The sequence below is a fragment of the Sabethes cyaneus genome, chromosome 3 (genome assembly GCF_943734655.1).
Source record: "Sabethes cyaneus chromosome 3, idSabCyanKW18_F2, whole genome shotgun sequence".
Lineage (NCBI taxonomy): Eukaryota > Metazoa > Arthropoda > Insecta > Diptera > Culicidae > Sabethes > Sabethes cyaneus.
This window is the reverse complement of record NC_071355.1, coordinates 217433663-217455843: the sequence shown is the minus strand read 5'-3', so window position 1 is coordinate 217455843 and position 22181 is coordinate 217433663. Positions and strand designations below refer to the sequence as shown.

Below are 22181 nucleotides of genomic sequence, written 5' to 3'. Positions count from 1 at the left end.
GGAATCTGAAGTAAACTTTTCTGATTTGGAAAAGAAAAATTTTCATCTATTTCTCTCCGCAAATTTGAAGCATCCTTCTGAAAACCCTTTAAAATTTTACCCTCTATTGCCTTTTGTTTCAATCGCAGCTCTGTGATGATCCGCGTCATTGATAGGTGATGCAAAAAAGCATTTCGTAAAATTCTGTACTTTAGTTTCAGAAAAACAAGGCATACTCTGCACTTACTTAATCAGCTCCAGGCCGTGGTTTCCTCTGCTGTACGAGCAAGTCGGCTCCATTCCACTCGGTCTATGGCCGCAATTCGCCAGCCACGTAGTCTGCGTAGGGTCCGCAGGTCATTTTTGACCGATCCATCTCGCGCGCGCCCCGTTCCAGTTGGATCGTTATTGAGAACTTTTTTAACCGGGTTGTCGTCCGACATTCTCACGACGTGCCCAGCTCATCGCAGGCGATCGATTTTTGTGATGTGAGCGATGGGTGGTTCCCTAAGCAGCTGATGCAATTCATGGTTCGTTCGCATCCTCCACGTTCCGTCTTCCATCTGCACTCCGCCGTAGATGGTGCGCAACACCTTCCGTTAAAAAACACTAAGGGTGCGATGGTCCTCCACGAGCATAGTCCATGTCTCATGGCCGTAAAGGACTACCGGTCTAATCGACGTCTTGTAGATTGTTAACTTCGTGCGGTGGCGAATTTTGTTCGATCACAGCGTCCTACGGCGTCCAAAGTAGGCACGATTTTCTGCCATAATGCGTCTTTGTATTTCTCTGCTGGTGCCGTGTTCTGCGGTAACCAGCTCGATTTCATCACCGTCTAAATGAATCCGGGGAGGGAGGTTAGCATTCACTTCTCTAGAACCACAGCGAACAGACATCCATTCAGGAACAAATTTTTCGGAAATTCTTGGATAAAATTTCAAATTAAAATCACCTAATATGCTAGCGTCACCACCACTATAGTTTCCCAACTAAATGATTCTTTTGATTTGCACACTGACAACCTTTGGCTCCCCTGGCGCTAGTTTATATGGACTATAAGCGTTATGCTAGCGTCAGAAGTTAGCTGTTGTGAGTTTAGTGTAGAATTTTATGCGCCTTCAGCGACATCATCACTAAAGTTTCCCAACTAATTTGACATAAGTTTTATCCAAGTAGGGACCTTTCGCATGGATGTCTGTTCTCTGTGTCTAGAACCTCTTCCTTTAATGTATTTTGTTTTCGATACGTTAATAACAAGTCCAATCCGTTTGGCTTCAGCTTTCAGTCCGATGTACGTCGATAACGTCGTCAGCGAAACCAAGAAGCTGGACGGACTTCGTGAATATCGTGCCACTCGTGTCTATCCCCGCTCTTCTTATCACACTCTCCAAAGCGATGTTGAACATCAAACATGAAAGTCCATCACCTTGCCGTAACCCTCTTCGAGATTCAGAGGGACTCAAGACTGCCCCTGATACTCGAACAACACACAAACGGAAATCCGTAATCTGCCATAGCTGATCTCGATCGATCGTGTCATTCGCCGATTTGAAGTCGATGAATAAATGATGCGTGGGCACGTTGTATTCGCGACATTTCTGCAACACTTACCGAAGCGCGAAAATCTGATCCGTGGTGGCACGGGCACCCATGAATCCCGCTTGATATTGGCCCACGATCTCCTTTGCAAATGGCGATAGTCGATGACATAAAAGTTGGGAGAGTGCCTTGTAGGCGCCCTTAAACAGTGTGATTGCGCGGTAATTACAACAATCCAACTTGTCGCCCTTTTTGTAGATCGGACACACGACGCCTTCCGTCCACTCCTCCGGTAGTAGCTCCTCCTCCCAAATCTTGACGATAACCCAGTGCAGCGTCACCACCGTATTTCAGCTACCTCTACCTCTTCTGCTACTTCCTGGAGGTCGGGGACTGGTATTCTGTCGTCTTCTGCACGTGCTCCAAGATCTATTGCCATATCGTCACCTTCATGTTCAGCTACATCGCTGTTAAGGTGCTCGTCATAATACTGCTTCCACCTCTCGATCACCTCACGTTCGTTCGTGAGAAGATTACCGTCTATTTTTATTTTGGTAGATATAGAATATAGATGACTGATAGTTGTTTCTTCCCCTAAGCACAAATGATTTACGTTTATTCTAGGGTGAAAGGCCTATTGACCGTTTTCCTAGATGATTCAGGGCGAGACGGCTGCAGGCCGCGAGAGTACGCCGGTGACCCGCCGTCGGCATCACCGGCCACTGCGGGGGGGCAGCCCCCCCGCAGAGACTACTGCTATTTAGGGGCATGCATTTTCCTAGGTTTACTGACTAGTAGGGATTATCCCTTAGTTAAGTCCGAACGAGCGGCAGCGAGTAAGGACAGCATATACCCAAAATTTGTGCAGACTGAAGATCGTGATTATTTTCAGCCGAATATGACGTTCGGTCATTTGTGTTTCAGTCTTTCGTGATTCGGCCATTAGATGTGATATTATACCATTTGTTATATCGGCCATTTGTGTTTCGGCCATTCGTAATTTGGCCCTCTGTGTTTCCGCCATTCGTAGGTAATCCATTAAAAGACAGAGATCAAAACTAGTAATCGCAATTAAATTGAATTTGAAACTGAACTACAAACCGGAGTTGAAATTGAATTTGAAATTAGTTACGCAAGATTACTTGAAATAAGGCTTGAAGTTCGATTTTAATTAAAATTTGAAAGTTTACTTAAAACTATTTTTAAATTGAACTTCAAATGAACTTGAAATTGGACTTAAAATTAAACCTGAAAATGGACTTGAAATTAGCCTGAAGTTGGACTAAAATTAAGATTAATTTGAGCTCGAAGCTTCACTTCACTTTAAACTGGAATTTAAACTTGAAAATTGACTTAAATTAGACTTGAAATTGAATTTGAAAATGAAATCTCTACTTGAATTTAGACCTAAATTAGACCTTGAAATTCTTAAAATTGAACTTGAAATATTCAACGGAAATTAGATTAACACTAAACTTTAATTTAAAATAATTTCAGTTTGAATTGGAAATTGGTCTTGAAACTAGATTTGAATTGGACTGAAGTTTGAATAAGTTAAACTTAAACTTGAACTGGAAAATTGTTTATGAAAAGGTCTTGAAATTGGACTCCAATTATCACATTGGCTAATGATCAAACCAGAATCTGCTTGAATTTCAGTACGTTTAGCTTATATCTGCTTTTTGTGGGTCTTGAGAGAGTTACGTATACATTTTAAGCGCAGTTCATAACTGATGTTTGTTTTTTCAAACATATAACATATAACAAATTTTTTCGCACATCGATTTAAAGGTATATCCATAATAAGCGACACGGTCCTTATGTTGAACTTTATACAATCACAGTTGAATATACGGCAAATATCCTATCCAGGCAGTATGGAAGGCGGGGTGAGAGTAATTTTCTTATTTTTTCCTAACAATATTTATTTCAATCTATTTTAAACTGTAAAAGAAAATTCTCATCCGAGCTGGTAGAAATATTGCAACAACAAAATCAAATGTGAGATCATCAGCATATCCTACTTTTTACAAGATTATTGTTTACTTATTCCAATTCTTTACATATCATTATAGTGCTTACATTTTTTTACTCCCGGTTGAAAGTAGAATACATTAGTGAACAGGACAGAACAAATACTGTATGAGTTTTTCAAGAAAAAAAACCCCTCACCATGATGCCTCGGGAAAAAAAACTCCATGCTGCATTCGTAGGTAAAGCGTGATGCTACTTATGATGGCTACACACTCTTAAGTAGCCACTTTTCGCCACGCTCGTGCTTGCTTTCGAAGATCTTCAATTTGAATACAAAATCTGAAGAACGCTTGCGGGAAGCTTCCAGTACCGTGTGGTGCTTCGTGCAGAACAGAACGTTCGGTTACAATACCATACCCGCCCCCAGGATGATATTGTTAGTTTTAACGGCCATTGTGTCGGTGCTTACGGCAACGCTGTACTGGTTGCACCGAAGGAAGTATCGCTTCGCGGATAAATGGCCCACACTCCAGCCAACATATCCTTTGCTGGGAAACGCTTTGATGATGATTGGAAAAACGGACGTGGAACGGTTTCAAGTGATTAAGCGCGCATTTCAAGTATCCGATAGAATTACGAAAGCCTGGGCGGGACCAAGAATACTGCTGATCACCAGTCACCCGGATCTGATTCAGCAAATTCTGACCAGCCAGGATTGTCTGGAAAAGCCTTTCCTGTACAATTTTGCAGGATTTAGCGATGGGCTTTTCACGGCCAAGTGTATGTGTTTTAGTCGAACGAAATCCACCGAGTGATGCTTCAACAAATTTGAACCTTGTTACAGATCATATTTGGAAAGGATCCCGCAAGCGGTTGAACCCGTCGTTTAATCAGCGTGTCGTCAACGGTTTTCTGCCGATGTTTGTGGCATGCGCCAAAAAGATGGCGGCCAGTTTGAGTGAGCTCGAGGACGGTGCCACGGTTAACATGCACAAGTTTACGGGTCTGTGCACGGTTGAGATGGCTTGTGGTACTAGCTTGGGTAGGAATATCATCGACCGGAAGGGTAAACGGGAGTTCAAACAGGCGTTAGATACGTGAGTTTCTGTTGGAATATGTGCTTTGCAGTATTCCGTGTGTTATAGTTTTGTGAAACTGAGTTCTATAGTGAATTTGTGATGTGTTTCATTGCAGAGCTTCCGAACGAGCCTCAAGAAGAATGATTAGTGTTCATCTGTATCCTGATTTCATCTACAAATTGACAAAGTATCACAAAGAGTGCACGGAAGCCAGAAAGGCTGTCGTAGATTATTATACCGAGGTAAGTTAAAACAATACGACTTTAACTGTAGAAATTAGTCGTTTTGAAATAGTAATTTTTCAACCATCGAGATCCATCACTATTATTATTACTATCATTTCTAAATACGAAATTCGAGTTTCATCATGATCTGAACTTCTGTTCTGAATTAAAAACATTCTTTAAAAATTATGGAAAATGAAACAAAAATCAACCAAATTCATACTTTCGATGGATGTATGCCTGATTTTGTGACTTTTTTAAATTGCTTGAAGTCATGGAGTTTTTTCTAAATCAAAAATATTTTATGTTTAAGTGCTTCAATTTTACTGAAATACAATCAGATCGAGGACGAGGACTTATTGTCTGGTTTAGACAAAATCAAAAAAAAATACAACAAATTTTCAAAATAAGAGATTTTTTATGCTTCAAAACTCAGACGATACATGGAAGAATCCAATAATAATAAAAAGTTTATGTACCGGTCTCGAAATTTTGTAGACAGGTTGGGGCAAGTAAAAAAAATAACATCAAACCTTTAATAACTAAACAAAAGAAAAGAAACTACCATTTATTATTCATGTTATTAAAATTATAGTATGTACATTCATTTTGTACAATACTTATATTTTGGTTAAAATAGATCCAACTTGAAAATTGCATTATGAAAATTGGCAGTTTAGGTTCATGTTTGAAACCGCTTATTTATTAGTCAACTTTTAAGTTATATGAATATCAAGCCCAAGATTGAAATATCTTTTTGAAGCACAAAAATTTGCTCAGCTGATGCTGGTTCTTCAACAATAACGTGTTCACTTTTGTATAGCGAGGATGCAAACCGTTTCAAAAACAATTTGATTCTTTCTGGCAATCAGTTTCAGGCTGCCATTGTTGTAGGTCTCACCAATGTTTTTTATTTTGCAAATTACATATTTTCTTCTCATCATCCAAGCAAATAAAACACACATAAATGTTATATTGGCAACACTCTTTAAATATTTAGCAAGATTGATAACTGAAAACTATATTATCGATTTATTTAATGTAACATAATACATGAACACACCATAAAAAATAAAAGCAATACGCACTGCGTACAGGAAGTTCTTATCCAACTTATGAAAAAAGTAATATAACTTAATGTGACTTGATTTGATGTAACGTTATGATTCGGCCCACCGCTTTTGGTCCTGGTGATAATCATAACGTGCCGATAGTCAGAGAATTTCAAGTTTCCAAGCAGTTCAGTGGCATGCAGAAAGGCAAAGCATGGTAAAAAATTGTATCTTTAGCTTTAAGCCCCCAATATCTAAAAGTACCTAGCCTAGATTTGAACAGTACGGAATACAATGTCCGATTTGAAGCACCGATTGGCAGAACAGCACCAAGAAATGCAGAAGAGTAATTCTCGCTGAAACGGGGCCACTACTGACACGAGGTCTTCAAATACTGGAACTTTTGCACTTAATTGGCTGAAAATGGTTAAAAATAAGAATTACACTTTTGATACCTCGAAATACTGGACCCCTCGTTCGACAAGGGGCCTAACAGGTTCAAAAAATGGTGAATTTTGAGTAAACCTTGAGATCTATATCATGTGATATTTCATAAATTTACCATGAAACAACTAACAAATGGCCCGGTTTTGTAAAGAAGAAGAACAGGCCTTTCAAATAGAGTAAACAAATTTTAACGGCCCTCTTAGATTTGGTCGCCATATTAGATTTTATAAAAAAAAATCGCCGTTTTCACCAAGAGCCCTCCAACCGATTTTCATTTTAAGAACACCATTGGAAAGCTGAAATAAAATGCTACAAGAAACATTTATAAAATTGGGTGTGCAATGGCATTTACTGAATAAAACAACCAGTTATTTGTAGCAAGGTTCACAATTTTCATAGAATTATAGTGATATTTCCAAAAATTTTACTCTATTTGAAAGCCCTATTCTTTTTCTTTACGAAACCGGGCCATTTGTTAGTTGTTTCATTGCAAGTTTATAAAATATCAGATGATATAGATCTGAAGGTTTGCTCCAAATTCAACTTTTTTAGAACCTGTCAGGCCCCTTGGCGAACGAGGCCCACAACACCCGGGTTCGAATCCGGTTGCAATCTCAAATTACAGCTTGGTTCGACTCATGCACCTTCCAGTATTGGACAAAAGGTAGGAGTCAAAATGACTACTTGTCAAGCATAGCTACCAATACCCCCCCCCCCCCCTTCCTTTCCGCTCTTCCCCACCTTCACCAAAAAAAATTTTCATTTCTTTCCCTACCGTCCCTTCATCAATTGTAGAACCATCGTTTCAAAAAAAAATATTAATATATATGTATGACCGCATTTCAAGGTCAAGACTAAAAACTTGAGATTAGTCTAACTATTTGATAATGTGTTTCGGTATTCGGTCATTATCGGACCATTTTCTCCGGCGCAACGAAAATCTTCGCAAACCCAACTTCGCAAACTGAAAAGCAAACAGACGCCGATTTACAGTTGTCGAACGATATCTTGGTGGCTGAAAATGGCCGATACCGGTAAATCAGTCGTAAACTGTTGAATCAGTGTCGGTCTTGTGAAGTTGCGTCGCGAGCAACACTGTTCTCATGAATTTGTTCTCATCTGGGAGCCTGTCGTCTTCTTCTTAAGTGACTTGTCGTCCTAATACAAAGATAGTTGAACAAGGTCTTTATTCATTAATTTATTATTCATTAGCTGCATGTTGGCATCCATAACTTCGCCTATCGTTGTGGTTGGCACCTCTTCCCCATTTGTTGCATCGTCAAAATCGCTTTCCCCGCTGCCATGGCTCTCTGCCTGGGCGCCAATCAGGTATTCATCGAAGTGTTGCTTACACCTATCGGTCGGCTCACGATCGTCCGTCACAACACTGGTTACTTATCCCGACACATTTGCGGGATCCGTTCTGCTTCTGGTAACAATTTAGCGTTTCCTTAGAACGATGCAGCCGCTCCAACTCATGCATATTCCTACTTTTCCAAGTAGCGCTTTCTCTCCTGGAAGAGTTGGTTTCGCTGCATCTCCTTCTGTTTGTGTCTTTCCACGTTCTCCTTATCCATCAATCCATCCATCAATCGTTTCGCTGATTCCATGCCATATGCCCGATGGAGCTCTCCGCTACACTGCTGATGGCTGTTTTGATAGGCTTCCAACAGTTCTTGAGATGGATTGCGTCTAGCTCGGCCTCATCAGGCAGCGCAGCTTAGAGTGAGTGCGTGTAGTTTGCGGCGACGTATGGCTGCTTCAGCCGCGCGAGATCTAACCGAGGCTGGCGTCGTTACAGAATGTTGTTCACAACGGAGAGTTTTGGGCGCATCCTAACCATCACTAGGTAGTGGTCCGAGTTTACGTTAGCGCTTCGATACGATCTGACGTCGATAATGTCTGAGAAATGGCGACTGTCGATGAAAACGTGGTCGATCTGTGATTCTGTCGGATTTGGTGACCTCCAGGTGTACTTATATAGCAGTCAGTGCTGGAAGAAGGTACTACGTACGGCCATGTTCTTGAAGGCGGCAAGGTCGATAAGTCTTAGGCCCATTTAATTGGTAAGCTGGTGTTCAGCGCACACCTGGGGTACCTGGGGGCCTGTACCAAAACCGAATTGTACCCAACAATGATAGTGGACCAGCGTGCCAGCGACCAGCGGGTTCTCTATATCGTAAAACTCTCATGATGGTTTTAACCTCTTCCTGACACTCGAGAAAAATCACCTTCCGTACGAATATATTGTAGTAGCTCCACAGGGATGAACGTGGTAGCCGGGACGCTATTATAGTAATCACTCTCAGGTTAATTTCTATTCCACCTCTATTATGGGCAATTTTTTGGCAACATGTGGAATGCGACATGTTGCTAGTTATTGCTTCTGTTGCCACCTCACGTTCTACAGTCACTTGGAAACCTCGGGCAATAGTTTGGAACACGTTGCATGCCACAATTTGCCAATCTAAATGCACCTTAAGTAAAGTTTGTGGAATGATGAAGATGAAAGCGAAACGTTTCAAAATAAAAATAAATATTATGAAATTTGTCATAAAACCTGATATGCTACATTTATTGTATTTTATCTTATTCCAGCTAGTGATGGAGCGAAAAGAGCTGCTACTAAAGCAAGGCAATAACAACATCAGCGATAACGACGATGATAGCCCTAAACCAAAAATTTTGGTAGATCAGTTGCTTACTACAATCAGCGAAGATGGAAAACCGTATACTAACAAACAAATCACTGACAATATTTACGCCGTAATGACTGGGGTAAGTTTAAACAACTCAACAATTAAATGAAAGAAAACTTTTTCACTATTTAATTCCACTTTTAATTCTATTCACGACAGATACGTATTTCGCCCACAACTTGCAGGCTTCATCTATATCTGTTTTCGAACCGCACTGATGAAGTCTGCAAGTCGTAGGCTAAATGCGTAGGATGATATATGTATTTTGGACAAGCATTACGCCTCCTCTATTTTGGACATTTTCCATTTGATTTTGCCGTAAATGTTCAAAATAGAGTACGCGTAACGCCTGTCCAAAATATATAAATCACCCTATCTGTCGTAAATAAAATTAATACATAGTGGAATTAAATAGTGGAAGAGTTTCGTTTCATTTAATTATTTGTATTCCTCTAAGACGCTCATAAAAAACCAGATTAAATTTATGGTATCTAATCCACACATTATTATACTATCAATTTTCTTAGGCCACGGACACCGCCGGTCTCCTGACAGCCTATTCCTGTTTATTCATGTCTTTCTATCCGGAGATTCAGCAGCGTTTGTACGAGGAAATCACCGAAGTCTTTCCCGACGACCCAACCGAATCGGATTTTACTCCGGATAAAATTAAGCAACTAGAGTACACCGAAATGTTTTTGAACGAAGTGCAGCGTCACTGGACGGCCGTGCCTCAAATAGCACGGGAAAACATTGCCGAAATCGAAATCGATGGAGTTAAGGTACCGCCGGGAACCATTTTCGTGATGAGCTTGATCGAACTGCACAAACGAAAGGACGTTTGGGGCCCGAATGCGGACAAATTTGATCCGGAAAATTTCACACCCGATAAGGTCCGCTACCGGCATCAGTTCGGATTTCTGCCGTTCAGCGGAGGCCATCGAATTTGTATCGGTGAGGCATCGGGTGGCACTGAAACTGAATAATAATTTGAAATAATTTGTTCGTTTTTCGTTTCAGGATGGCGCTACGCTTATCCGGCAATGAAAATCATCATGGTACACCTGGTGCGAAACTTTAAGTTTAGTTCGAAAATCAAACCGGAAGACATATGCTTCAAGCATGATTTGACACTAAAGTTGCCGTTCGACGTGCTGGTACAGGTCACGAAAAGGAATCCAGTCAAATAATTGAATGTTACCGTTTTAATTACTATCTAATTATCATGATCGATTTGCGTAGCCACGTTGATTGTGTGCTTGATACTACATTATGGCTTTTGATATATCTGGCGTCAAACAAGGAACAATAATTTGAAAGTGAAATAACCAAAATTTTGATGAAAAAACGCAAGACTGTTGATACGACGCATGGATAGGATGGATGAAGATTGATTACATATATTATTGTAATATATATTAGACATAAAGTGGGAAATAAATTAAACAAATATAAAATAATACTCAAACGTATTTATACATACCAATTATTAAAATGTATTAATTTACTAGTTGATTACCAATCTTGCTCAGGCACCCCTCCCCCTGTTTGTCTTCCACCCTTTTGTACATCTGTTGTCATTCCGAAAATTCACATAACGCAGGAAACACATTCCGGAAATACAAGAGAAACAAAACCTTTTTTTCTTGTGAATCTCTAACCCTTATCAGAGATCGCCTCTCTTTCTGTCAATCCATCTGTTTTTTTATTATAGGGTGGGGGGGAGGGGACTTGATATTTGCTTACTTAAAGTGCTTAATAGAAACTATCCTAACAATCTCACGTTTCATCCGTAAAATATTTTCGATCCATGAATTATATCAATAACGAATAATAACGACTGAAATGGTTATCACTTTATAAATTAGTTTAAATATTTAATTAAAATAAAGAGAAAATAACAGATCTACAATATCTACGCAGAGTCCAAATGTATATCTCCTAAAACGGAATAAAATTGGATCATACGTTGATGAGTTACTGTTTTGTTTTTGAATGGCGCCGAGTATTTCAAAGCAACGGAAAAAGGTTAAATCTTTGATAACATGGCACCGGTGACCGGCCTGCATCCAGATGGAAAGAAGCCGGAGAAACGTTATGCTTCATTCAACTGATAGCCTTGAATCGTTTGCCGATTAGGTTTTAACTGTGTCACGCAACTAACCAGAGAAGGAGACAAACCAAACTTGTTTGGTTATGTTTTTTTACCGGTTCAAATCATTTTCTGCAAACGATCGAACGAGATTCCTTATCCCATGGTTTCGACCAGTACATTACTGTTGAATAATTTGAATTTTACACCTTCAAGTGAATGAACTATATCACCGGATTTCCTAGATAACTTTTTTATCCATTTTCGTTGAGTCACAGCGTAACGGATGAGCCCAGCAATCGAGTTATAGCGTAACATACTGAACTCTCTGCCGTGCAGCTCGCCACCCCACACCGGTTGAGCTAGTTCAGGTGAGGGTCAGCTCCGAAAGTTGACTCCTTCGTTGGTCACCCCCAGATAACTTTTATCATTTCGCCGTTTCGGTTGCTTAAATCTGCTGTTTGTGACTTGTTTTGCAGTTATTTTTAACAATAAGTCAGATAGTTGTTGCACCCACTAGTAGGCAATTGCAAGCTATAGGTGTAAAAAATCGCAAGTTAGTTGTTCGTTTGCACCGCACAGTACTTCATTTATCAGTTCTGAACTATCCGTTACCAGGATCAGTATGTTCGCGGTATTGTTGATTACTGTGGTGCTTTGTTTTGTTCTTTATCTAAAACACAGACAAAAGTATAAGTTCGCCGACAATTTACCCGGGTTACGACCGGTGTATCCTATACTCGGCAATGGAGATATTATGTTGGGAAAAAGTGATGTGCAAAGATTCGACACGATGGTTAACATATGCCGTAATCATGACCGTTTAGTGAAGGTATGGGCAGGACCACGTTTGCTGCTCTTTACCTGCCATCCCGATTTGATTCAGCAGATTCTGTCTAATCCAGATTGTACGGAGAAACCTTTTCTGTACAAATTTGCAGGATTTGGGCAAGGATTATTTACGGCAAAGCGTATGTATTAATTCTGATTGAAATTATCTAACCATGTGGAGCGTTTGGTTTGTCTAATTATGCAAAAATACTCGTATGAAAAACTGATCCGATTTCAAACGAAAAACCTCTGAATCTGAAAATTTCTACTTTTCTTAGAATACCTGTCACAAAAATAAATCTTATCCGTCCGCAGACAAAGTGTGGCGTGGGACGCGAAAACGGCTCAATCCCTGCTTCAACCAGCGCATTTTGCACGGTTTCATACCAACGTTTGCGAACTGTGCCCGGCGGATGGCCGAGAAATTAAATGAACTGTCCGATGGTGCAACGGTCAACATTCACAAGTATACCACGCTTTGCACACTGGAGATGGCCTGCGGAACTACACTCAGCAGCGACATATTGCAGCGCGAAGGCAAAGAGGAGTTCGTCGAGGGTCTCGATGTGTAAGTTGAAGTTTTCCTTCACCGCTAATAGCAGACGATTCGTTTGAGATGAAAATTTATTCGGATTTGTGCAAACTGTGCTAAAATTCGTTAAAAGTTAAAAATAACGATTCGTTGGATAACATTTTTTTAGGCAGATTGTTTTTTATTATTCTTTTCACGCCAGCATAGTTTTTGGACCCATGTGTGAAAGTTGAAATGAGACCGCTAATTTTTAGCCTTATTCGGAGGATTCCTGTATCATGGTCGTTAGATGAAATATAACGGATTAATTTATATTTTTGCACAGAGAAATATTGAATGATTGGGCGTTGTTGACTATAGAAATCAAACTCAAATTCTACATGAAATCACCAGTTCATAAATACTGAATCAACCGTTGTATCTATGTTGTACATTTTATTTGAGGTTAATAATAATGGTTTTTACAATGATGAATCCGACATTTTGTGGAAAAATTCTTCACTAAGCAATTATTACACAATAGACAGTTGTGTTGCCGTGTACCTATAAAACATTAGCTGTAGGATACATTATTTCAAGAGTGTTATCAATTTCAGTGCATTCAACGGTGCAGCACGCCGCATGGTTAGTGTTCACCTGTATCCGGATTTTGTATATCAGCTCACTAAGTATTACACAGAGATAATACAGGCGAGAAAAGTGGTGGTCGACTTTTTCAATCAGGCAAGTATGAATTGCTTCTATTTCATTATCTGAAAACAATATATCTGGATTACCTACGAATGGCCGAAACACAAATGGCCGAATCACGAATGGCCAAAATGCCAAATGGCATAATATGTCTAATGGCCGAATCACGAATGGTCGAATCACATAAAGCCGAAATACGAATGCGTGTACGCCATATTCGACCGAAAATATTCAGAGCATTCACCTGCACAAACGTTGGGTACATGCTGCCCTTACTCGCTGCCGTTCGTTCGGACTTAAGGATAATCCCTACTAAGGGATAATCCCTATTAATCAGTAAACCTAGGAAAATGCATGCACCTAAATAGAAGTGGTGTCTGTAGGGGCGCACACTCACGGCCTGTGGCCGTCTCGCCCTGAATCATCTAGGAAACATTTGTTACTGACACGGTAAATAGGTCTCGCACCTTATAATGACCGTAAATCATTTGCGGAGCACTACGAGTGGAACAAAAAGGCGTTCATGAAACTTGTTTTTTTTTGTTTAATAGTTAATAGTTGTGTTGCTTATTTTGTTTTTTGTTTGTGATTCGGTCATTCGTGATTCAGCCAAACGAAATTTCGGCCTTTTGTGATTGCTGTTGAAATTCGACTATTTGGATTGCGGCCATTCGTGATTCGGTCATTTGTGTTTCTGCCATTCGGTACCAGCCCATACCATGAATGTATGTTGAAAATGTAGGGTAAGGAACCTATTTTAAGCAGTCTAGTCGGCTCTAGATGGGTCGACTAAGTGGAACTCATACCAATCTTTTTTACTCCTCCAAGCTGTTACTACTGAAAGTCACTATTAGTAAGCGAAACTTCTGATATTTTACATTAAAAATTAAGACACTGAAATTAATTCTAATCAGCCCGTACGTATTTTAATCACCAAGGAGCTTTCTTAGGCAGTCCTGAATTTTACTTACTTGTCCTAAATTATCACTGTTATAATCTTGTGACCATGGCATCAAATAACGCAGGCGCTCACATTTCTAGTACAATATGGTATGTTAAATTGAGTGCCTGACTTTTACAAATACTGTAATCAGTGTTCAAAGCAGTGAGGTGGTGATCTTTTTCAGTAGTAGCGAGAAGGCGATTTTCTTTAGCAACTGAAAAAAAGTTTTTTGAAAACAATTTTGAATTTATCATATTTCTTATCAAAAACACAGTAAATTGTGTTTGTATGAATTACATCTATGGTTAGGGGCCATCCATAAAGTACGCCACGCTTATAGGGGGAGGGGGAGTTGACCTAATCGTGACGATTTGCGACGTGGGGGGGGGGGGGGGTATGAAGTTATGTGATGTCACATAATAAAAATTTCAAATAGAAAATTTATTCGGGGAATTATAATTCAGTTTTCACAAGGCTTCTATAAAATTAACGTACTGGTGGATTTAAAAAAAATAGTTAAATTTTTTGAATGACAACTTTTTATTGTCAACATATATGTGTGAAGAGGACTCATTTATTCTTCTAGTATGAACTCTCCATTAAGGCTTTACAGAATATGCTGTAACCACTGAAGAGCTCCTTGAGTGCCGTTTTGCCTAAAAGATTTTTGCAACTGCCAATAGCAGCCGCATAAACTCCTAAGGGCCTACGGGGTGCTACCAGAGACCAATGGCAATGTTTCCCCTTGATATTCGTGCTGAACTCAATCGATAAACATAAAATCATACCGAAGTTCTACGGCTGGTTTTAAGGGTCTTCCGTATAACCTATACTGCCCCTCATTCAAAATCTCCCTGAAAGATCAAATTTGTGCCACCTGTGGCTTATATTTCGCATTTAAGGTAATGTTGAATGATTGCAATAAAATGCACAAAATGACAAAATCAATCAATTGATTAGAATAGGTGACCCCTGATTAATCCGTTCCTTATCTTACGTCAGTGTCAGTATGACTCAAAACTGCTTTTTATATGAGAAACTGGTGACTCACTCTCCAAATGATAGCTAAGAATGCTTGAAACGTCGCGTCGATAGCTTTGCTTTTCGTTCGTCGACAACTTGCTTTTAAAACCATGTTTTTACAGGAGCAGCATTTGTTGCGACGAGTTTGTTCCGTGCGGCACTGGAAATTCCAATCTGGAATACTTATGTCTATGATCGTTTCTCATACACTTCCCGTTATCGGATCATTGTAAAATTTATACAGTAAGATTTCGAATTTGGCAACAAATACGTGTCGCTTATGTTGCCAAAATCGAGACACTTTTTGATACGAAAAAATTGAATGTAAATGCGTTAGAAATTGACTTAACATTATTAATCAAAGATTGCAACCATTTTATGTTTAAAAAGTCCGCCAAGAGCTATCCGTCTGGTGCAAATAAGTTTCCGTCAACCTGCGTTAAGACGAAGTCCTACGGCAATAAAAATATTGTTGGAAACATTCTATAACTGCAATTTTTTTTTCATGAACACACTGTGGGCATAATTTTTTTGTCATTTAAAGCATATATGCGGAAACAGATTGATATTTAAGCATATTTCTTTAAGTGAAATATTTTGTATTGCCAAAAACGGATACTTTTGCTGCCAAAATCGAGCCATGCCCAATTCAAAATTCTACTGTATAAAAATAAGCGAGAAAAAGTCTTTAGAACCGAAATCTGAAATAACAAAATCGTAATTATTTCTAAATTTTTAGTAGTTTATGTAGTTCATAGTCATATATTCTGCACTTCTAGCACAAACAAAGAAAACGTTAACGAAGTGTCAAGTCCTTAAGAAGAATCGTTACTGATTCATTACAATGTTTTAGGTCAAGCAGGAAAAAGGAAAATTTTTCTGAGGAAATTTTTTTGAGAGAGAGTTAATAATGCTATGGAGAGCATAACTGTCAAGTCCGGTCTTAATTTCACGGAATATCTTTAAGTCGTCTGCGAACATAAAGCAGCTCAAATGACTACATAGCTCTTTAACAAAAAGTACAAATATCATGGGTCCTAGATGACTGCCTTGTGGCACACCGGATCTCAAAACAAGCCGAATTAATACCATTGATGCTGACAAAAATGGAGCGTTCGGTAAGATATGATTAGATTGACTGTATCACCCAGGTTGGTAACCCCATACTAAAGCCAAGATGCCATAACATGTCGTTATCTCGTTCTGCCGTTAAACTTCTCGGGACGTCAGAGAAACTTTGCTGACTGTTCAAATGGAGGAGCGTTCAAAATATTGGGCAGATTTGTGCTTGACTGTCGTTTAAAAGATCCAGTTTTTTCATTTTTCTCCTGATTTTGGAACCCATTTTAACAGATTAGTCGTTTATGCTAGAATGTTCTTTCTTAAAAATATGATTTCTTTTCAAGGATATATGGTAATCAAATAAGACAAAATTCACTTGCGCAAAACCATTATAAAACCTGATAGACTCTGCAACGGTGTGACAAAAATACTGAAAGAAATAAATGAAATTAGTTTACCATTGGATTGTTGCTTATGCTGTGTTTCTGGATCACAAGGCATAACGCAAAGATCTAGGCCCAAAAAGATATGGAATACAGCTCGTTCAAAAACTGAACTCGTATGATCAGTTCAGAAATCAGAAATTATAATTGGTATTTAAAAATATTAAAAACAGGAAGAAAAAAGAGTGGAAGCACCGACACTCAAGCACGGATAATAAGCAATTCGCCTAATCAATAGTGCAAATAACAAAGTGCGGAATACATAAAAACATCCGGACGATGTCATAAATTTGTGACACATGCTAACAGACATAGCACTTCGAAAAAACTTTTCAGCAAAACATTGTTATGATGATAATTCTACGTCTTGTGAAAAAATACTAGCAACATAATCATGTGTAATGGTATTTATGTGAATCAACACCGCTTGCAGTTTTCTCGATTAGCAATTAGATGCTCAATTTCGGATTAGCAAACCGCTAGTTGTCTGAAGAATTGCGAACGACCAAAACAGTAAATGAGTATTGCGCCACGACATTCACAAACGCTCATACGGAGTGGTTTTTGCATTGAACCGACTCTCCGCACTTTGACGGAGTTTGGGAACGTATGGTACAGTGCATTAAGGTAACGACGAATGTCGACATCAACATATCAGCAATCATATTCGAGACTAAAAAATTGTTAATTATCAACCGCTAACCTAGTTCGCACTGTTGGAAGCAACGGACCAAACGACAATGTAGAGAGAACACCAAAAATGTAAGATAATACAACATAGCCAGGTGGAGAGGCGTGCGCACGGAGACACAAAAATTACCCGACAAAGTCGTGGCCTCTGTATTTTGGAACACACATGGATTTTCCCCTAAAGCTTCTGTCAGAGGACCGGTTGCTGAATCAGTTCCAAAGTGGCTAACGTTAGTGCGATAAACACTATACTGTACATCTCATGTGCTCGTTAGTGACTGAAGCGTTTATATTTAAACGTAATATTGCATTAATATTGGTAAAATATGACATATAGCGTTCGACTACGAACATTCTAAAGTTTGGTTTGTGTTCTTCATTAATGCATTCTGATCTGATAACGCATAGGATCCCAAGTAACAATTTGGGTTTTATTACACTCTTATGATGGCATTTAAGATCAAAATTGGTCATGAAAACCGCCAAAGAAGTACAGTAAAACTCACATTGTTGCTTGGGATGGTAGATTAATCCGGTTGTATTGTAGACCAGTTCGAGGTTCCTGATACGATTGTTATTTGTTTACTTCACTATAAACTTATGAGCCGTTATTGATCACAGAAAGGTGCTCCTGATAAAGATATGACCTTGGCAATGTGGTTATAACAGCCATTGCAGCCTATTTTAAGGTTAAAAGCGATAAAAGAAGAAAAACACCGACATTTGTATTCTGCAAAAAAAAATATCGTTTAGTCACATCACAAGTGTTACAAGAAAAACTTTTTCAAGCACTACGACAGCTCCATAATTTCTTCAGAATTTGTAGCGCCGTAGCATTTGCCATTAATTCCAGCTTTTCGGTTGGTGTCCAAGTTGATCTCGAGATGGTCTAGTAAGCCAATCATCGTATGTTTGAGTCTCAATTGGGAGAGAGTATCTCCGAAAGACTTTTAGACTGTATACTAACAATGCAAACTCCATACATGGACTGCAAACACCGCCGAACAAAAAATTAGAAGGTCAAATTCCGGAAACGGAAAGTAGCGAGCCAAGACTTTGCTTTTCAACCGTTTCAAGTTTTTCAAAATTACTTAAGCTGCATCTTTTCCTATGTTGCATTTAAGAAACCTGCTGCTAGCAAACTAGCAAAATCTAATCTTATAACTACAATGGCTACGGTTTTCCACCGATTGAATATTAAGTGCTTAAAGTCAAAGTACTTTAAAAATTTGGTTGTATTTTATTACGATTTCCGTAGCACTTTCATCTAGGTCAAGCAGTGATGATTGTAAGGAAGCGATTTGTGGTGTTATCATTTACCACAGATTTGCTTTACAACTGAACAGATGCTCATATGAGAACTGACCAAATACCAAATAGATTTAATACATTTATTTTATTTATTTTGTAGTTAATTTCTGAACGAAGAAATTTCCTGGATTTGGATAGACAAAACAACAACAATGATAACGACGAGGGTCACAAGCTGAAGTGTCTAATAGATGAACTGTTAAGTGTTTCTGAAAACGGAAGCACTTTCAGTGAAACACAGATCGTAGACAACATTTATGCGGTTGTTACTGGAGTGAGATATAATTCTTATGGAAGGACCGTAAATAAATTTAATTATTCGTTTGCTATTTCAGGCTAACGATACATCTGGTTTACTGATAGCCCACGCTTGCTTGTTCCTATGTTTTTACAAAGACATCCAGGAGCAATTGTACAGAGAAATTATCGAGCACATACCGAACGAGGAAACGGACCTCTCCCCGGACGTATTAAAGCAGATGGTATACTTGGAAATGTTTCTCAAGGAATGTCTGCGTCATTGCCCTGTGGCTCCCAATGTAGCGAGAGAAAATATGACCGAGCTTGCAATCGACGGCGTTACGGTGCCTCCAGGCAATATTTTCGTTATGAATTTTTATGCACTTCACCGACGAAAGGACGTCTGGGGTCCAAATGCGGACCTGTTTGATCCGCTTAATTTTTCCGAAGAACGAAGCAAACATCGGCATCCGTTTGCATATCTACCGTTCAGTGGAGGCAGTCGGATATGCATCGGTAACTATTTTTCTCTTCAAATTGAATTTAACGTTGCAAAAGAGAGTAGCTAATATTTATTATATTATCTTTTCCACAGGTTGGCGTTACGCTATGTTGAGTATGAAGGTTATGCTGATTTATTTAATCAGGAATTTTCAATTTGACACGAAGATACGGCCAGAGGATATGCGGTATAGGCACGATTTAACAATGAAGTTACCGTTTGATCACATGGTGCAAATCATCAAACGTAAAGCAACAACAGATTTGAAATAATCTGCAAAATTTAAGGCATTTGATTAGCCGTGTTGGGAAACCTCCACAAAAAATTTGCATAGCAAATTAATTTTAGAAGGATTTTTTGGAAAAACCTAGTCGAAGTACAATGTCAAAAATTTTAAAAATTGCGCAAAAAATTTGCTTTAAAGATATAAATAAAGTGTACGATCTCAATTACGATAACATTCACATGTTCACCTCGGTGGTGGTAGCAGTAGAACTTAATCACGCTTAAGAAATGGTGCTGAGGATAAAGCTCGTGACTGAAAATTTATAGGCATACTTGCATATATGTCACTCTTGTACATGCTTGAACTGTTGGAATACCTACGCAGATAATGCTCTGGAATGCGAGCAAGTGATAGGAGTATCTGAGAAGCACATCAATGTGAAACTTGTGTTCTGAGGGTTTAAATAAATCATTTTCTTTCATTTAGCACACTTCTTTACCAAAAACTATATTTTATCAACGGCTCGAATTACCATCTGATAAAACCTACAAAGCTTTCAGTCTTATATAATTTTCGCTACATCTAATTTTTCCCTTTCGTTCTTCTCAACGTCTTGTTATTTATGTCTTGTTTACTACAACTCTATCATAGTTAATTATTTCATTACTTCCACTACTACTTCGTATTCGTTTATCAATGGAAATGTCTCGTACACTTCTCTATATAATCCCAGCGCTGTTTAAAAAAGAGTTTTGCTCAGAAATTTTCTGTTAGATAAGGGTATTTTAAATTTTACAAAAGGCTTTGGAAATATCTGCCTCAAAAATAAGTACATAATTTATGGCTAATAAATGTTAATCATAATCTACGATTGATGACAACTTAAAAACAGTTTGTTACTATAAATATGGACCTGATATACCCCATTGTGTGCTATATTGCTTTCTGGAAAGGGTGATTTCCGAACCAAAAAAAAACTAACGCACATTTCAACACGTTAATTTCGGAGGCAAAGCAGCTCCACAAGGTCAACGCCCAACTAAGTACTCAGTTAATTCGCCAACTAAGAGAATTGTTCCGGTGAAGTTATTACTGAACGCTTGCGATTTATGTGGGACGAAATTTTCCGATGTCAGCCAAAAGTGTAGAAACTGAATGAAGTAATGGCCAGCATTGCTGCTGCATACCATCACATGGCAACGATAAGCGCTTGCGTCGAGAGTATAAAGCTCTATCGATTAAAACGAGCTTTACGGGCGGCGGTAGTGTTACTTGGGTTAGCTGGTGGGGATAGGTCCGGAAAAGCGCAACAGACTGTTTCGAAGTTTTGAAGCGTTCACCTACGCATGATAGCAAGCAAACGAGAGTTTCATTCAGGCAGGCGGCATAGTTCGGGTTCGGTACCGACGGGACGGAAAAATCGACGCGGCGAAGGCGAGTACGTCCACTAGCGAGTGCATAATCTCCCCTTTGGCAGTGTCAGGCAGAGAGCTTTTTGGATTACGAGTGCAGGCATGGACTAAGACTAGTGGAAGAGTGCCTCTAGCTGTTGTGGTGTTGTGGTTAACGTTGTGAAAAATGGTTCTCACCCGAATCGTAGTATATCGAGCAACTCTGGGATATGGGATGGGTGCTTAATCTTTTCAAGCTCGGCTTGTGCTCTTATCGAAGTTAGTTTCTCACTTTCAACCTTTAGAAACTTATTTGTGACTGCACGTGTTAAAAAGCGAAGATTTAGTCCTCAGATAAAATTGTTTCTTTTGTTTTTAGCAATGTGATTCTTTATTTTTCTTGAAGAATGATGTAACGTGATTAGTTGCTCACAGATTAGAGCTTTCAGCAATCCACCTTTTCGCAGGTGTAGTGGCGGCCAGTCGGTACAACCCTCGGAAAATATTAACATGTCTTTGGCGACTATGTTCACGTCACTATGTTCACATTTCCATCCTAGATTGTTGTTGTAGAACTATCAAGCGTACGACAGCGGAGTTGCCAAAAGCAAATAAACATTGTCGAAAAGTGCACCCACCAGCCGCCATTAAGCGCGCGAAAAGGTGGATAATGGAACTAATTCCGTCCTAACAATTCACTCAACGTTGTAATTGAACGGGAATCTAAGAATTTAAATTGTACCAAAGCCCATTAAAAATGAGGGCCTCCGTTCCTATCGGCATGCGACTTTAGTTTTCATCGGGGCTGGTTACCCGATCTCTAGGTACTAAGGTTTCTCAAACTGTATACTACACTCAAAATAAATTTCACGTCGAAATCATAGGAAAAGTTATGTGAATATTTATCCAGCTTTTCCTGTAATATTTACGTAATTTTCAGGTAGTTCGCATGCATACTAATGCGTTAATGTGAAAATCAAATAGATGTTACTATTTTTTCTAATAACAATCAGCTGAAAGTCACGTAACTCCCTATAGAGAAATTTACGTGATTTTTCACGTGGAAAGGACGTGTAGATTATTTTGAGTGTAACTTAGAGTTCAATTTCACGTTAAATGTCATGTGCAATTTTAAGTAAAATTTATAGTTTAATTTTAAGTCTAATGTCAAGTTTATTCAATTGCTATTTAAAGCTCAATTTCAAGTTCTAT

General features: G+C 39.0%; 2 protein-coding genes across 2 annotated transcripts; both read left to right on the top strand.

The window, feature by feature from the left end:
• The first annotated feature begins 3920 nt into the window (after positions 1-3920).
• LOC128740723 (cytochrome P450 4c21-like) lies at positions 3921-10183 on the top strand. The gene is made up of 6 exons (XM_053836287.1): positions 3921-4272; positions 4337-4589; positions 4687-4813; positions 8893-9072; positions 9521-9947; positions 10014-10183. Exons 1-6 carry the CDS (start codon positions 3921-3923, stop codon positions 10181-10183), a joined length of 1509 nt encoding a protein of 502 aa, XP_053692262.1.
• A 1527-nt stretch (positions 10184-11710) lies between these two features.
• Positions 11711-19624, top strand: LOC128740722 (cytochrome P450 4c21-like). The gene is made up of 6 exons (XM_053836286.1): positions 11711-12056; positions 12232-12484; positions 13045-13171; positions 18711-18884; positions 18946-19366; positions 19446-19624. The coding sequence occupies exons 1-6, from the start codon at positions 11711-11713 to the stop codon at positions 19622-19624; spliced, it is 1500 nt and encodes a 499-aa protein (XP_053692261.1).
• The last annotated feature ends 2557 nt before the right edge of the window (positions 19625-22181 follow it).

Excerpts from the sequence above, each read along its gene's own strand:
- LOC128740723 (XM_053836287.1), top strand. The coding sequence starts at position 3,921 with ATGATATTGTTAGTTTTAACGGCCATTGTGTCGGTGCTTACGGCAACG. Across the intron at positions 4,273-4,336 it reads TGGGCTTTTCACGGCCAAGT|ATCATATTTGGAAAGGATCC; the intron begins GTATGTGTTTTA and ends ACCTTGTTACAG. Across the intron at positions 4,814-8,892 it reads TCGTAGATTATTATACCGAG|CTAGTGATGGAGCGAAAAGA; the intron begins GTAAGTTAAAAC and ends ATCTTATTCCAG.
- LOC128740722 (XM_053836286.1), top strand. The coding sequence starts at position 11,711 with ATGTTCGCGGTATTGTTGATTACTGTGGTGCTTTGTTTTGTTCTTTAT. Across the intron at positions 13,172-18,710 it reads TGGTCGACTTTTTCAATCAG|TTAATTTCTGAACGAAGAAA; the intron begins GCAAGTATGAAT and ends TTTATTTTGTAG. Across the intron at positions 18,885-18,945 it reads TTTATGCGGTTGTTACTGGA|GCTAACGATACATCTGGTTT; the intron begins GTGAGATATAAT and ends TTGCTATTTCAG.